Source organism: Monodon monoceros, unplaced genomic scaffold, assembly GCF_005190385.1.
Source record: "Monodon monoceros isolate NGI ecotype Baffin Bay Population unplaced genomic scaffold, NGI_Narwhal_1 Contig5951_ctg1, whole genome shotgun sequence".
NCBI classification, from domain to species: domain Eukaryota; kingdom Metazoa; phylum Chordata; class Mammalia; order Artiodactyla; family Monodontidae; genus Monodon; species Monodon monoceros.
In genome coordinates this window covers 1-15,348 of record NW_021701724.1, presented here as the reverse complement: position 1 = coordinate 15,348, position 15,348 = coordinate 1, and the positions used below count along the sequence as shown (strand labels likewise).

The 15,348-nt window shown below is 43.1% G+C and overlaps 1 protein-coding gene across 1 annotated transcript; it reads left to right on the top strand.

The window, feature by feature from the left end:
• Positions 1–1,972: 1,972 nt before the first annotated feature.
• Positions 1,973–14,924, top strand: LOC114890568 (zinc finger protein 211-like). Its single transcript, XM_029214179.1, is given in 3 exon segments — positions 1,973–2,085; positions 3,192–3,318; positions 13,494–14,924. Coding segments are annotated over 3 exon segments (1,563 nt in total). The 5' UTR covers positions 1,973–2,052; the 3' UTR covers positions 14,897–14,924.
• The last annotated feature ends 424 nt before the right edge of the window (positions 14,925–15,348 follow it).

Genomic DNA, 15,348 nt, shown 5'->3' with positions numbered 1-15,348 from the left:
CAGAGCAGAAGAAATGCTCTGCCTCCACTAACTCCATGCCCCAACATGTCGCTGGATCTGGGGCAGTCAAGACCAGGGAAAGACTCCATTTATGGATGAAGAGGCAACCCAGTCCCAGGGCAAAGCCCAGGTGGGGCTGCGGTGGCCATTGTGGGAACTTGCTCCACTGGTACATGAGAAGCAGCCCACACCTCTGACGGTAGCTGTTTGGCCACAGCTCACCCACTCCACCATACATGCAGAGAAACAACACTGGCTCTGCCTTCTCCCTTTGGAGCAGTGCCACAGCAGGGCGGGAGTGGTGGAGGCTGGAGACACTGGTCAGCTGGGAGAGAATAAGGGGTCTTGTCCCAGAGGCAGGATAATATATGAATAATTGCCCAGCCTTAAGACCAAAGAAAGAGCCCAGAGACAAGGACAAGGACATCAATGGTTTAATGGATATGGATCTTACTAATCCAGGGCAAGGTCCATGATAGACACTCCACCATGGTGCAGACACATTAGCTAGGAAGTGGCAGCAGTCTTTTTTACTGTGGAGCAGGGGGAGTTTATCTGATTTAAAGGGAATTGATGTGAGGTTGGCTCATCAATTCTTAGGGAAACCAGCAGAGGAGTATGCCACTCACAGTCCCTTTTATAAACTATCAATGTGAAGAAGTTATGAACTAAAGATTAGAACAATCACTAGGACTTCCTTGGTGATGCAGTGGTTAAGAATCCGTTTGCCAATGCCGGGGATGTGGGTTCGATCCCTCGTCCGGGAAGATCCCACATGCTGTGCAGCAACTAAGCCCGTGTGCCACAACTACTGAGCCTGCGCTCTATGACCCACATCCCTCAACTACTGAAGCCTGCACCTAGAGCCCATGTGACCCAACAAGAGAAGACACCAGAATGAGAAGCCCTGAGCAGCACAACGAAGAGTAGCCCCCTGCTTGCCACAATTAGAGAAAAGCCCATGGGCAGCAATGAACACCCAACACAGCCAAGAGAGAGAGAAAGAGAGAAAGAAAGAAAGAAAAAGAAAAAAGAAAGACACACGATTACTATCTGTGGCTAGAGAAAGAAGGTAGGCATTGACTGATTAGGTCTTATGATTAAGAGAGAAGTTCTGCCATGTGAGTAGGGTGCTGGTGAGTCAGACTTGGTGGAGCAGGGGGTGTATAAAGAACAACAATACAGCCATTTTTGGTGCCTGATTATACCTCAGCGTTTCTCAGTTGGGCACAATCACTGACGATGCAGGCAGGAGAGCCTTTTCTGGGGGACCAAAAGTAGTGCTTTCCCTCTTGTTTAGCTGCCTCATGCCTGCTGAATATCTCGTCTCCATATTCCCAGTTATGGTCCTGTAGCTTTTTTTTTTTTTTTCTCTGACCATAGCTTACAAAATTACTTTTATCACGTCAGGCTGCATGCATTTCAAGAGCAATAGAATAATGTTTACTTGCTTCTAATACCAGTGGATGTAAACTTGGGTTGGCTCCCAGGAGTCTGAGATTATGTCCAAACACTTCAGTAATCAGTAGCATTAAAGACTTTTAAATGCTCTGATGAATCTCGCCAATTCTCTCATGGATCCCCCACACCTTAAGAAGGATGGAGCCTCCTCCCCGCCTGCCCCACCCCATTGATTTCCCAGCGCTCCGCGCGATGCTACTCGGTTTTTTCCTGGTGTTTCTAGTGGGGAGCGCTACTCCTTGAGCCTTTACCCTTACATTACCCAGAAGAACTTGCGCTAAGGCGAAGTTCATCCAACGAAAATGTAGAAAATGGACATTTCCGGGAGGGGAAACATCAGGGAGGGGGACTTCCGGTGTCTTCGTGGCAGACGTCTTGATTGTTGATGAGGCTGTGGACCTGGTCAATAGCTCCGCTGTGCGGTGTTGAGAAAGAGGTGAGGGGCCTAGGAGGCGGAAGTGGAGGGTTTATGCGCACTACAGAGGGACGGGTCTTAGGGACGGGGACGACGCCGCCGCTTGCTGGGAGTAACCGTGCCGACTCCGACCCGGTCGCTGGACTGTCGCCGCTCCGCTCCGCACAAAGGCTCCGATGGCAGCGCCTGCGCTGAGGGACCCACCTCAGGTAAACGCTGCGGTCTCCGGGTTCTCGCCTGCCCGTTTCCCCGCAGAAATACAAACGCCCCGAGTGAGCGGCGCCTGGTCACGTCTGGTCCAGGACAGTGAGGGCTTCAGGGTTGTTTTATATATCTCTGACCACCACTGTATGCGGTGTGAGTGAGGCTCGGAGATGCAACCGAAGCAGGAACATTCCGGGGACGTGTATTCCGTCTTGTTTCTGCGAGGAACAAAGTTTGAGACCAGGCTGCATCTGGAGTGGTAGCTGAGAGGTTGTACCTTTCTTCTAAGGGCTCTCGGAGCAGTGGAGAGTTTTGAGCAAAGGAAGGACACAATCTGAGTTAGGCTTTTAAAAATTCTCCAAAGCCTGTTCAGTGGAAGAAAAGACTCTAGGTGGGCGATGAGGACTTTGAGGCAGAGGGAAGTTGTGGCTTTTCCAAGGTCACAACTGATAAACGATAGCACTGGGGACGGAGGCAGGGAGGGGAGATTAGCCAGTTAGCCCGAGGTTACCTGGCTCTTGTTCCGCCAGGGAAGGTCTGATCCCCTGGAGTACCACCATGGTCACTTTCTTCTATGGCCTGCTTGTTCCCACAGATTCCCAGGGCTGCAGAAGCACTTTTAGTGAATGGAGGTTGTCCCAATCCCTCACTTGTTTTGACCCCCACGCACGCATTCTCTGTATTTGAGGTGTCTTAGGGCTCTTCATCTGCCATTCTACTAGCTTTTTGGTTTGGGGACCTTGGAGAACCTCATGCTCTGGGTACTGAGTGCAGGCCTAGACGTTCTATGGAGGGAGTATGGAAGGTTACTCCAGAACCCACACCAGTTTGTGGAAGTACTTTGAGGTGAGGTTGAGTTGGTTTAGGTAAGTGCAGGTCTCCTTAATTTTCTGGTGGGAATAAACAGCGCAGAAGAGCAGGATTTCGGCTTCAAATGACTGCCTGTGTGTTCTGGAGGTATTGGGAGATTCAGATCAGAGGAGGGAGGTTTTCTACCCCAGGTCTCAAATGGCTACATCTTTTTGGGCAGTAGGGGAAATGTGTGGGAAGATGGACTGTGGGTTTTCAGGAGTGAGACCGTTCATGGTTTCATTTGTCCCTCTTATACCAGGGCAGTGTGACCTTTGAGGATGTGGCCGTGTACTTCTCCTGGGAGGAATGGTGTCTTCTTGATGAAGTTCAGATACACCTGTACCTTGATGTCATGCTGGAGAACTTTGCTGTTGTATGCATGCTGGGTAAGGCCCTCACACCCACCCCTATCCTCTGAGCTAGGTTCTTCCTTTCTTCTCTTCCTCAAGGGCAGCTCTGTCCTCCCATCTGGAACATGGGCACTGCTTTCTTCTTAAATTCCTTGGTTATGTGCTGTGGTTACTATGGCTAGGCAGAGTGCATCCCTAGTCCTTAGTGCCCGAACACCAGTAGCCCCAAAGTTGCAGCTAAAGATTCAGGGTCAGTAGTCTTTTTGTAGATTGTTTTTAGTTTTATTGAAGTATTGTTGATTTACAATTTTGTTTTAATTTCTGCTGTACAGTAGGTCCGTGGTTATCCATTTAAAATACAGCAGTGTGTACATGTCAATTCCAAACTCCCTAACTATCCATCCCCTTCACCCTTCCCCCTTGGCAACCACAAGTTCATTCTCTATGTCTGTGAGTCTGTTTCTGTTTTCTAAACAAGTTTATATGTATCCATTCTTTTTAGATTCCGCATATAATCGATAACATACGTTATTTGTCTTTGTGTTTGTGACTTACTTCACTCAGTATGACAATCTCTAGGTCCATCCATGTTGCCGTGAATGGCATTATTTCATTCGTTTCAGTGGCTGAGTAATTTTCTGTGGTATATAAACACCACATTTTCTTTATCCATTCAACTGTCTACGGACATTTAGGTTGCTTCCATGTCTTGGATATTGTAAACAGTGCTGCATTGAACATTGGGGTGCATGTATCCTTTCAAACCATGTTTTTCTCTGGATATATGGCGAGGAATGGGATTGCTGGAATATATGGTAACTCTATTTTTTTGAGTTTTTGAGGAACCTCCATACTGTTCTCCATAGTGGGCTGTACCAATTTACAGTCCCAGCAGCAGTGTAAGAGGTTTCCTTTTTCTCCACACCCTCTCCAACACTTGTTATTTGTAGATTTTTTAATGATGGCCATTCTGACTGGTGTGAGGTGGTACCTCGTTGTATTGAATAATTTTGATTTGCATTTCTCTGATAATTAACAATGATGAGCATCTTTTCATGTGCCCATTGCTCATCTGCGTTTTTGCTTTGGAGAAATGTCTATTTAGGTCTTCTGGGTTGTTTGTTTTCTGTTACTGAGTTGTATGGCTGCTTAGATATTTTGGAAAATTAAGCCCTTTTTGGTTACATTATTTGGCAATAGGTTATCTTTTTGTTTGGCTTATGATTTCCTTTGCTCTGCCAGAGCTTGTAAGTTTGATTACGTCCCATTTGTTTATTTTTGCTATTATTCCTGTCGCCTTGTTAGGGTCAGTAGTCTTCCCCTCTGCCTGGTGGTAGATCCCTCCTTGTTTGACCTTTCTATGGCCAAGTGACTGTCCAAATTAATGGTACCCAGGTTTTGCTCCATTTTGGTACCTGACATTTTTTTGTGTGACTGTGTGACAGTATTGTCACTGATGTGGTCACTACTACAACAGACCATGAAATGTGGCTGCAAGACACTTTTTCAAGGTTCCAGTTTCACTGTATCCACACCAGTATCTGTTATTTTCTTTCTTTCTTTCTTTCTTTCTTTCTTTCTTTCTTTCTTTCTTTCTTTCTTTCTTATTAATTAATTAATTAATTAATTTTTGTTGTGCTAGATCTTAGTTGTCACAGGCGGGCTCTCTAGTTGTGGCTTGCGGGCTCCTGAGTTGCTTCTTGTAGGCTCCTTAGTTGCACCACACAGACTACTTAGTTGTGGCATGCAAACTCTTAGTTGCGGCATGCATGTGGGATCTAGTTCCCTAACCAGGGATCGAACCCCAGCTCCGTGCATTGGGAGCATGGTGTCTTAACCACTGCGCCACTCGGGAAGTCCCAGAATCTGTTATTTTCTGTTTTTTGTTTTGTTTTGTTTTGTTTTGCCCTCACTGAGGGGCATGCAGAATCTTGGTTCCCCAAGAAGTGATTGCCAGGGATCGAACCTGCACCCCCTGCAGTGACAGAATGCAGTCTTAACCACTGGACCACCAGGGGAGTCCCTGTTATTTTCTGTTCTTTTGATCATAGCCATCCTAATGGGTGTGAAATGGTATATCTTTCTCATTTCAATTACATCCCTTTTGGTGTGCTTATTGGTCATTTGTATATCTTTAGAAAAATATCTGTTCAAGTCCTTTTTTATTAATTAATCAGGTTGGTTTTTTGGTTGTTGTTGAATTACAGATTTATCCATAGATTCTGGATATTAATCCCTTTTTTTTGTTTTGTTTTAGGGGTTGAGCTATTCTTTTTTATTTGATTGATTGATTGATTGATTGGCTGCGTTGGGTCTTCTGCTGCTGCGTGCGGGCTTTCTCTAGTTGCAGCGAGTGGGGGCTCCTCTTCGTTGCGGTATGAGGGCTTCTCATTGCAGTGGCTTCTCTTGTTGTGGAGCACAGGCTCTAGGCACGCAGGCTTCAGTAGTTGTGGCACATGGGCTTCAGTAGTTGTGGCTCAAGGCCTCAAGAGCGCAGGCTTAGTAGTTGTGGCATGCGGGTTTAGTTGCTCCGTGGCATGTGGGATATTCCTGGACGAGGGCTCGAACCCATGTGCCTTGCATTGGCAGGCAGATTCTTAACCACTGTGCCACCAGGGAAGCCCTTAATCCCTTTTTGTATACGTGTTTTGGAAATGTTTTCTCCCAATCTGTGGTTTCTTTCTTACTGTGTTTATAGTGTCCTTTGATGTTAAAAAGTTTTTCATTTTTTTCCGTTTCCCCCCCCCAGCTTTCTTGAGTTATAATTGACAAATAAGATTGTGTAAATTAAGGTATGAGACAAAAATTGTTCATTTTTATGAGGCCCGGTTTGTGTAGTTTTTGTTTTGTTGCTTTTGCCTTTGTTATAAAGGCAAGAAATCATGGCTGAATCCAACATTCTGAAGCTCTTCTTGTTTGTTTTTTCTTAGAATTTTCTAGTGTTAGCTCTTATGTTTAGGCCTTTGATATATTTTGAGGCCTTTGTTTAGTCCTATAGTTTAGGCCTTTGATATATATATTACGTTTAGGCCTTTGAGTTTTTGTGTATGGTGTTAAGTAAGGTTCTAATTTCATTGTTGTGCATGTGGGTATCTGGTTTTCCCAGCACCATTTGTTGAAAAGGCTGTCCTTATTCAGTGGAAACCATACTCTTCTTAGTAATTATTGCATCATATATTTGAGGGCTGATTTTTAGACACTCTAGTCTCTGTTCTATTCCATTGGAGTATATATCTGTCATTAGGCCAGTAGCACATTATGCTGTTTTGCTTACTGTAGCTGTATAAGACAGTTTGAATTTATGTGCTGTGAATCCTTCAACTTTTTGTTTTTCACAATTGCTTGGGCTGTATTGAATCCCTTGAGAATCTATGTGATTTTGAGTCTGAGTTCTTCTGTTTCTTGAAGGCATCATTGTTTTTGATAGGGATTGCGTTGAATCAAAAAAATCCCCCACCTGAGTGTTAAAATTGATGAATCTTCACGAACACATCATTATCACTCAAAATCTAAAATTTGCGATAGGGTTCACTCGTGGTGTTGTACATTCTGTGGGCTTTGATAAATGTATAATGACATGTATTCACCATTATAGTATCATAAAAAATGTGTTCAATTTTCAACTAAAAATTCTCCGTGTCCCACCTGTTCATCCCTTCCTCCCCCATACTCCTTTGTATCCCCTGATTATTTTTTTACTGTCTCATTAGTTTCCCCTTTTTGAGAATGTCATATCCTTGGACTCATACAATATGTAGCCCTTTCATCTTTGCTTCTTTCACACAGTAATACGCATTTAAGTTTTCTACATGTTTTTTCATGACTTGATAGCTCATTGCAGTTTAGCTGTAAATAATATTGCTGTTCTCTGGATGTATCATGTTTATCCATTCATCTACTGAAGGACTTCTTGATTACTTCCAAGTTTTGAAAGTTGTGGATAAAGCTACTGTAAATATCTGTTTGAAGGTTTTTGTGTGGATGTCCGTTTTCAAATCCTTTGTCTAAATACCACAGAGTACAATTGCTGGAGGATATAAGATTATGTTTAGTTCAGTAAGAAAGTACCAAACTGCCTTTCATAGTGGACTGTACCATTAAGCATTCCAGTCGGCAATGAATGAAATTCCTGTTGCTTCACACCCTTGCCAGGATATGGTGTTGTCAGTGTTTGGATTTTGGCCATTTTTATAGGTATGTATTGGTATAGGCCCTTTTAAAATAATTTATTTATTTTTGGCTGTACTGGGTCTTTGTTGCTGCGCATGGGCTTTCTCTAGTTATGGCAAGCGGGGGCTACCCTTTGTTGCAGTGCGCAGGCTTCTCATTACAGTGGCTTCTCTTGTTGTGGAGTACGGGCTCTAGGTGCACGGGCTTCAGTAGTTGCAACATGCAAGCTCAGTAGTTGTGGCTCGCACCTCTAGGGTGCAGGCTCAGTAGTTGTGGCGCATGGTTGCTCCCCGGTTCTTAGTTGCTACCCGGCATGTGAGATCTTCCCGGACCAGGGCTCGAACCCGTGTCCCCTGTGTTGGCAGGCAGATTCTTAACCACTGCGCCACCATGGAAGCCCTGGTATCTGCTTTTGATTTTAATTTGTATTTCCTTGCATCTTTGTATATGCTAAATTTTCATGTGGATGTCTTCTTTTAATGAGGTGTCTGTTAAGGTGTTTTGCTCATTTTGTATTTGGGTTGTTGTTTTCATACTGAATTTTAAGGGGTTCTTGTACTTAACTTTTAGGCCCATTATCCATTTTGAGTTAATTTTTTGTGAAGGGTGTAAGGTTTGTGTCTAGAATTCATTTCTTGACATGTGATGTTCAGTTGTTCCAGTACTATTTATTCAAAAGACTTCATTTTTCTCCATTGTATTGCACTTGCTCATGTGTCAATGGTCTGATGAGTATATTTCTGTGGCTCTATTTCTGCACTGTCAATACTGTTCATTGATCAGTTTCTCTATCCTTTCAACAATACCACACTGGTTTGATTACTTCTTTTTTTTTTTTTTTGCCTGCTAGGCCTCTTGTAGGATCTTAGTTCCCCAACCAGGGATTGAACCCCTGGCCCTCAGCAGTGAAACCGTGGAGTCCTAACCAAGGGACAACCAGGGAAGTCCCAGGCTTGATTACTTTAGATACTAAGCCTTATTTTACTTTTTCTTTCTTTCTTTCTTTGTTTTTTTTAAAGATACTAAGTCTTGAAGTTGAGTAGTGTCAGTCTGCAACGTTCGTTCTTCAGTATGGTGTTGGCTATTCTAGTACTTTTGTCTCTGTGTATAAACTTTAGGATCAATTTATTTATATCCACAAAATTACTTCCTGGGGTGATTTGGACTGCATTGAAACTATAGGTGAAGTTGGGAAGAACTGACATCTTGACTGTAGTGGGTCTTCCTATTTATGAACGTGAAATAGCTTTCCATTTATTTAGTTCTTTGATTTCTTCATCACAGTTTTATAGTTTCCCTCATGTAGATCTTGTACATGTTTTGGTAGATTTATAACTAAGTATTTCTTCCTTTCTCTCTCCATTTGTTCGGTGGTGGGGGTATTAATGTACATGGTCTTGTGTTTTTAATTTCACATTTCACTTGTTTATTCCTGATGTATAGGAAAGTGATTGACTTTTGTATCTTATCCTTGTATGCTGAAACTTTGCTATAATTGCTTCCTAGTTTCAGGATTTTTTGTTGTTGTTGTTCTATATTTTGGTTTTTACATAGCTGGTTATATCATCTGTGAATGAAGGCAGTTTGATTCCTTGCTTCCTGATCAGTATAACTTTAATACAACTTTCTCTTCTCATTGCATTAGTTATGACTTATAGTGTGAAGTGGAAAGTGAGTTGTAAGAGGGAACATCCTTGCTTTCTTCATCTTACTGAGGATGTTTCTAGTTTTTCTCTAGTAAATATGATGATAGCTGTAGAGTTTTATTTAGATTAAGTTGAAGTTGTTACCTATTTTTAGATTACTAGGAAATGGAGATTTTGATCATGAATGGGTGTTGGATTTTCTCAAATCCCCCCACCCCACATCTGTTGATGAGATCATGATTGGTGGATTTTATTTTTATTTATTATTATTTTTTTGGCTGCACCACAGCTTGCAGTGTCCTAGTTCCCTGACCAGGGATTGAACCCAGGCTAAAGCAGTGAAAGTGCCGAGTCCTCACCACTGGACTGCCAGGGAATTGCCGCAGGTTTATATTTAAAGTGGGTTTCTGGACTTCCCTGGATTGCATAGGGGTTAAGAATCCACCTGCCAATGCAGGGGATATGGGTTTGAACCCTGGTCCGGGAAGATCCCACATGCTGTGGAGCAATTAAGCCCATGCGCCACAACTACTGAAGCTGGCACGCATAGAGGCCATGCTACACCACAAGAGAAACCACCACAACGAGAAGCCCGCGTACCACAACAATAGAGTAGCCCCCGCTTGCCGTAACTAGAGAAAGCCCACACGCAGCAACAAAGACCCAATGCAGCCAAAAATAAATTAAAAAATAGGGCTTCCCTGGTGGCTCAGTGGTTAAGAATCCACGTGCCAATGCAGGGGACATGGATTCGAGCCCTGTTCCAGGAAGATCCCACATGCTGCGGAGCACCTAAGCCCGTGCACCACAACTGCTGAGTCTGCACTCTAGAGCCTGAGAACCACAACTCCTGAGCCCGTGTGCCACAACTACTGAAGCCCATGCACCTAGAGCCCCAGCTCTGCAACAAGAGAAGTCACTGCAGTGAGAAGCCCGTGTACCACTACGAAGATTATCCCCTGCTCGACACAACTAGAGAAAGCTGTGCACAGCAACAAAGACCCAATGCAGCCAAAAATAAATAATAAGTAAATTAAAAAATTTTTCTTAAATAAAAAAAAAACACAATGAGATACGACCTGACACATGTTACAATGTCTGTTATGAGAAAGAGAAGAAATAAGTGTTGGTGAAGTTGTGGAGAAAAGGGACCCCTTGTTCACTGTTGGTGGGAATGTACATTGTTGCAACTACTATGGAAAACAGTATGGAGAATCCTTACAAAATTAAAAAGGGAACTTCTGTATGGTCCAGCAATTCCACCTCTGTGTATTTAGCCACAGGGAGTGAAATTATCATATCAAAAAGGTATCTGTACCTCACGTTTATTGCAGCATTATTTATCATATTCAAGAGATGGAAACAACCTAAGTGTCCATTGATGGATGAGTGGATCTAACAAACATGTGGTATATATGGCATATTATTCAATATTATACAATCATAAAAAAAGATGGAAATCTTGTCATTTGCCTCAACATGGATAGACCTTGAGGACAATATGCTAAGTGAAATAAGTCAGAGAGAGAAAGACAAATCCACTTGTCCCACTGTTTCCATGGAGGATTGGCTCCAGAAGCGCCTGCATATACTGAAATCTGTGGATGCTGAAGTCCCATAGTCAGCCCTCTGATTCTGAAGTTTTCCCATTTGTGGATTCATCCAACTACAGATCATGTGATCCTGTGTATATTTGTTGAAAAATATCCATGTACAAGTGGACCCAAGCAGGTTTAACTGTACTACATGAGTATACTTACATGCTGAATCTTTAAAACAAGAACAACACCAAACTCAGATACAGACAAAGGATTAGTGATTGCCAGAGCGGGGCAAGGTGGTTAGAAGAAGTGAGTGAAGGGTGTCAGAAGGTACAGACTTCTAGTTATAAGATGAGTAAGTCCTGGGGATGTAGTGCACAGCATAGTGGCTTTAGTTAGTACAACTGTATTGTATATTTAGAAGTTTCCAGAAGGGTAGATCTTAAAAGTTCCCATCACAAGAAAAAAAAATGTACCTATGTATGTTAACTAAACTTATTGTGGTAGTCATAGCATTGTATACATAAATCAAATCATGTGGTACAACTTAAAGAAATACAGTGTCTCATGTCAGTTTTAGGTCAATGAAAGTTTTTATCTTCTCTGATGCTCTTCCTTTCTCTATGAAACCCAAATTTTTTGATCTACGTCATTTTTCCTCTCTGAAGAACTACTTCTAGTATAGTCTCACAATTTTTCTGTGTCCAAGAACGTGTTTATTTCATCATCAGTGTTGGAGATTTATGTTGCTGGTTACCAAATTCTAGGTTGGTGATGTCCCCTCTCTCTTACCACTTTGAATATTTTACTCCATTCAGTTCTTATTTCCCTGAGTTCTAAGGAGAATTCAAATGTAATTGGTTTTTTGGCTCCTCTTGGGAAAGGTGTTGATTCCTTTAGCCTCTTTTAGGTTGTTGTTGTTGTTGTTTTCTGCATTTGAATGTGGTAAGCCTAAAGATGTAGTTGTTTTGGCATTAAACCTGCCTCATGTTCCCTGAGCTTTCTGGATCTGTTGGTTGGTGTCTGGCATCATTTTGTTAGAAATTCTCCATCATTATTGCCTCAGTTATTTCTTCCGTTTCTTTTTTTCATTCTGTTTGAGATGTTTCCATATGTGTGTGTTAAATTTTTTGTTGCTCTCACACGCGTGTTGTATATTACGGTATTTTATTTTATTTTTTGTCATTTTTCAGTTCGCTTTTCAGTTTTGGAAGTTTCTCCTAAGAGAACATGAAGCTTAAAGGTTCTTTCGTTAGCTGTATGCAGGGTATGAATAAGCCCATCACATCATTCTTAATTTCTGTTATAGTGTACTTGATCTTTAGCATTTCTTTTTGGTCCATTGTTAAAATTTTCATCTCTCAGCTTACATTTCCCTTCTGGCATTGTATGCTGGCTGCTTTATCCATTAGTAGACATTAATCAGCATATTAGTCATGATCATTTTATATTCCCAGTGTGATCGTTCACACATCCCTGTGATATCTGATTTTGATTCTGAAGCGTTGTCTTTTCAAACTGTTTTGTGGGACACTGCAGATTTTCAGAAGACGCCATGGTTGCAAAGAGTTAGATCAATTAGATTCTGCCAGTACAATAGTTGTTTAGGTGGCGAGATACATTCCTAACATTTTGTACTCCATCCACTGTATATCCTTCCCTCTGGCTCCACCGGATGTTCTTTTTTTTTTCGGCCACGCTGCATGGCATGCCCGACCAAGAATTAAAGCTGTGCCTCTTGCATTAGAAACAAACAGTTTTAACCACTGTACCACCAGGAAAGTCCTTCCACCAGACACTCTTTTTTTCTTTTTTTTTGGCGGTACACGGGCCTCTCACTGTTGTGGCCTCTCCTGTTGCGGAGCACAGGCTCCGGACGCACAGGACCAGTGGCCATGGCTCACGGGCCCAGCTGCTCCGCGACATGCGGGATCCTCCCGGACCGGGGCACGAACCCGTGTCCCCTGCATTGGCAGGTGGACTCTCAACCACTGCGCCGCCACGGAAGCCCACCAGACATTCTTTATGTAATATTTAAATGTTGTGTATTGTGTACTGAGTTCCTCTGGGCCAGTGTTGGCTATTCAGCCATCCTATGTTAGGACTTGTATTATTTGTTTCCCGTGTAGTTGGTCAGATTGGTATGGAGAGTCATTAGGGCTTTACGGGATGGATATGAATCTGGTTTCAGCAAAAAGCCTCAGATGTAGCCTGATTACGATGAATGGCAGCTGAGAGAGGCCATGATCAGGGCTGTGTTCAAGTCATATCAGGAAGTATGAATTCCTTGTGACTAGTGTTTTAGTGCCACTGTCGGTGGCTGCAAAGCACTTCTCTCGATTTTCTCCATTCGTGACATTCTGCCAACTTGTCTTTTCTATTTCCCATTTTTATTATGACTCCGGCCTCGCATTCATTCTCTAACACCTCTGTAAACCACTTATCTCATGTGGTATTTACACTGATTTTCCCATAGTACCTACTGACACTGCTTGTATTCTCAACATAAGGAATCCTTTAATATTTCTTGAATGCCAGCAACTTGTTTGCAGTCAGATTTTTGGAGGTCTGGACATACACTTCTGTACACTATCACAGGTCACCAGGAGATGGGGTCCTGGTAAAAGCCATTGACAGAGGAGTGAATTATAGAAGACACCTATCGCCTTGGGCCACATCCAGTCCTTGTGTCCTGTACTTGGTGAGAGCAGCTGCTTCTCAAGTTGACCCCAAATTCATTTCCTGAATACGACCCTGTGGACTCGTTCTTTCACGTGTCAAATGTAGAATTGTGCTGGCCTTACTCCCCCCAATAAAGTCAACATGAACTTCACCATCACTTCTTTGTTTTCAGGTTCTTTTCCTGGAGTTGAGGATGAAGAGATGACTTCTGAACAGAGTGTATCTGAAGAAGGAGTGTCACAGATGAGGACCCCCAGGGCAGGTTTGTATCCTGAGAAGACCCAGCCCTGTAAGATGTGCATTGCAGTCTTGAGAGACATTTTGCACTTGGCTGAAGAGCAAGGAACAAATAGGGAGCAGAAAGCATACAGATGTGGGGTATGTGGGAAACAGTTCTATTTCACTGAAAACCTTCAAGAGCACCAGAAGCAGCACATTAGAGAGAATCCCATATGGTATGGTATGCAGAGACCCTCATTTTGGAAAAGCTGCCCAATCCACACAATAGGGAATCTACCTACCTACATGGAGATTGGGAGTGACTTCGTGGCCAACATGGGAGTTCAGCCACAGGCCACTAATACCAGGAAGAAATGAAACAACAGTAAAGAGTGTGAAGCTGTTTTTCACAGTGGAAAAGGTCATCACAGCTGGGGAGAAGGCACGAAAGCCTCTAGCCACACAGAAATACTTGTTCAGGATGAAAGAGTCCTTACTAGTGTAAGGTTGTGTGAGTGCAGCAAATGTGGGAAAGCCTACACCCAAACATGTAAACTTATTCAGCCTGAGCAAGTTCACACTGGAGAAAGGCCTTACTAATGCAGCCATTGTAGAAATTATTTTAGCCACAAATCTGGTCCCCTTGGACATCAGAGAGTTAACTGTGGAAGAACACTCTGTGACTGCAGTGAATGTGGCAGATCCTTTAGCCTAAGGAAGTACCTCAGAGCACATAGGAAAATCCACAGTGGAGAAAAGGCTTATGAATGCAAGGAATATGCTAAACCTTTCATTGAAAAATGCATGTTAATTGAGCATCAGAGAGTTCACACTGGAGAAAAGCCTTATGAGTGCAGTGAATGTGGGAAATCTTTTGTTGCTAAGAGTGGCCTCCACTATGATGAGAGAGTTCACAATGGAGAAAGGCCTTATGAGTGCAGTGAATGTGGGAAATCTTTTACTGCTAGGTCAGGCCTTCATGATCATCAGAAAGTTCACACTGGAGAAAGGCCTTATAAGTGCAATGAATGTGAGAAATGTTTTACTGGTAGCTCTAGCCTTCTTCGTCATCAGAGAGTTCACAGTGGAGAAAGGCCTTATGAGTGCAGTGAATGTGGGCAGTCTTTTACTATTCGATCCTCTCTCTATGATCATCACAGAGTTCACACTGGAGAAAGGCCTTATGGGTGCACTGAATGTGGGAAAGCCTTTAAGCAAAGACAGCTCCTCCGCATCCATAGGAAAATCCACACTGGAGAAAAGCCTTTTCAGTGCAAGGAATGTGGTAAATCTTTCACCCAAAGGTGCCACTTGATTAAACATCACAGAGTTCATACTGAAGAAAGGGCTTTATGAATATCATGAACGTGGCCGGCAGTGACATTGAAGGAGTTCCGGGTGGTAAGAGAGTGAGAAGAACCCGTGCAGCTAATGGACCCTTTCTAGAGAGGAAACTGAGACATAGAGATGATGTGTCATGTGTTTGTGATCTCCCAGAAATGGGCAGTGATCTGGGCTTCAGTGCCAGGTTGCCTGGTTCAGGATATCGAGAGTCTGGTCACTTCACTCCTCCCCTGCCCCCACCCCCAGGTTTGGGGACTGAAAGAACACCTTGTCCATCCTGACACTTCTGTGCTCCGATCCCCACACCAGGAGCCCTGCTCACACCCCAGCCCCATGCTGATGGACAGGATTATCTTTGGGAACCAATATTGATGACTTTCCTGTGACTGACTCCATTTATGTATCCAACAAATCCAGTGCTGTGATTCAGTTATTATTATTGGCATTTGTGAAAGGAGGGGTGT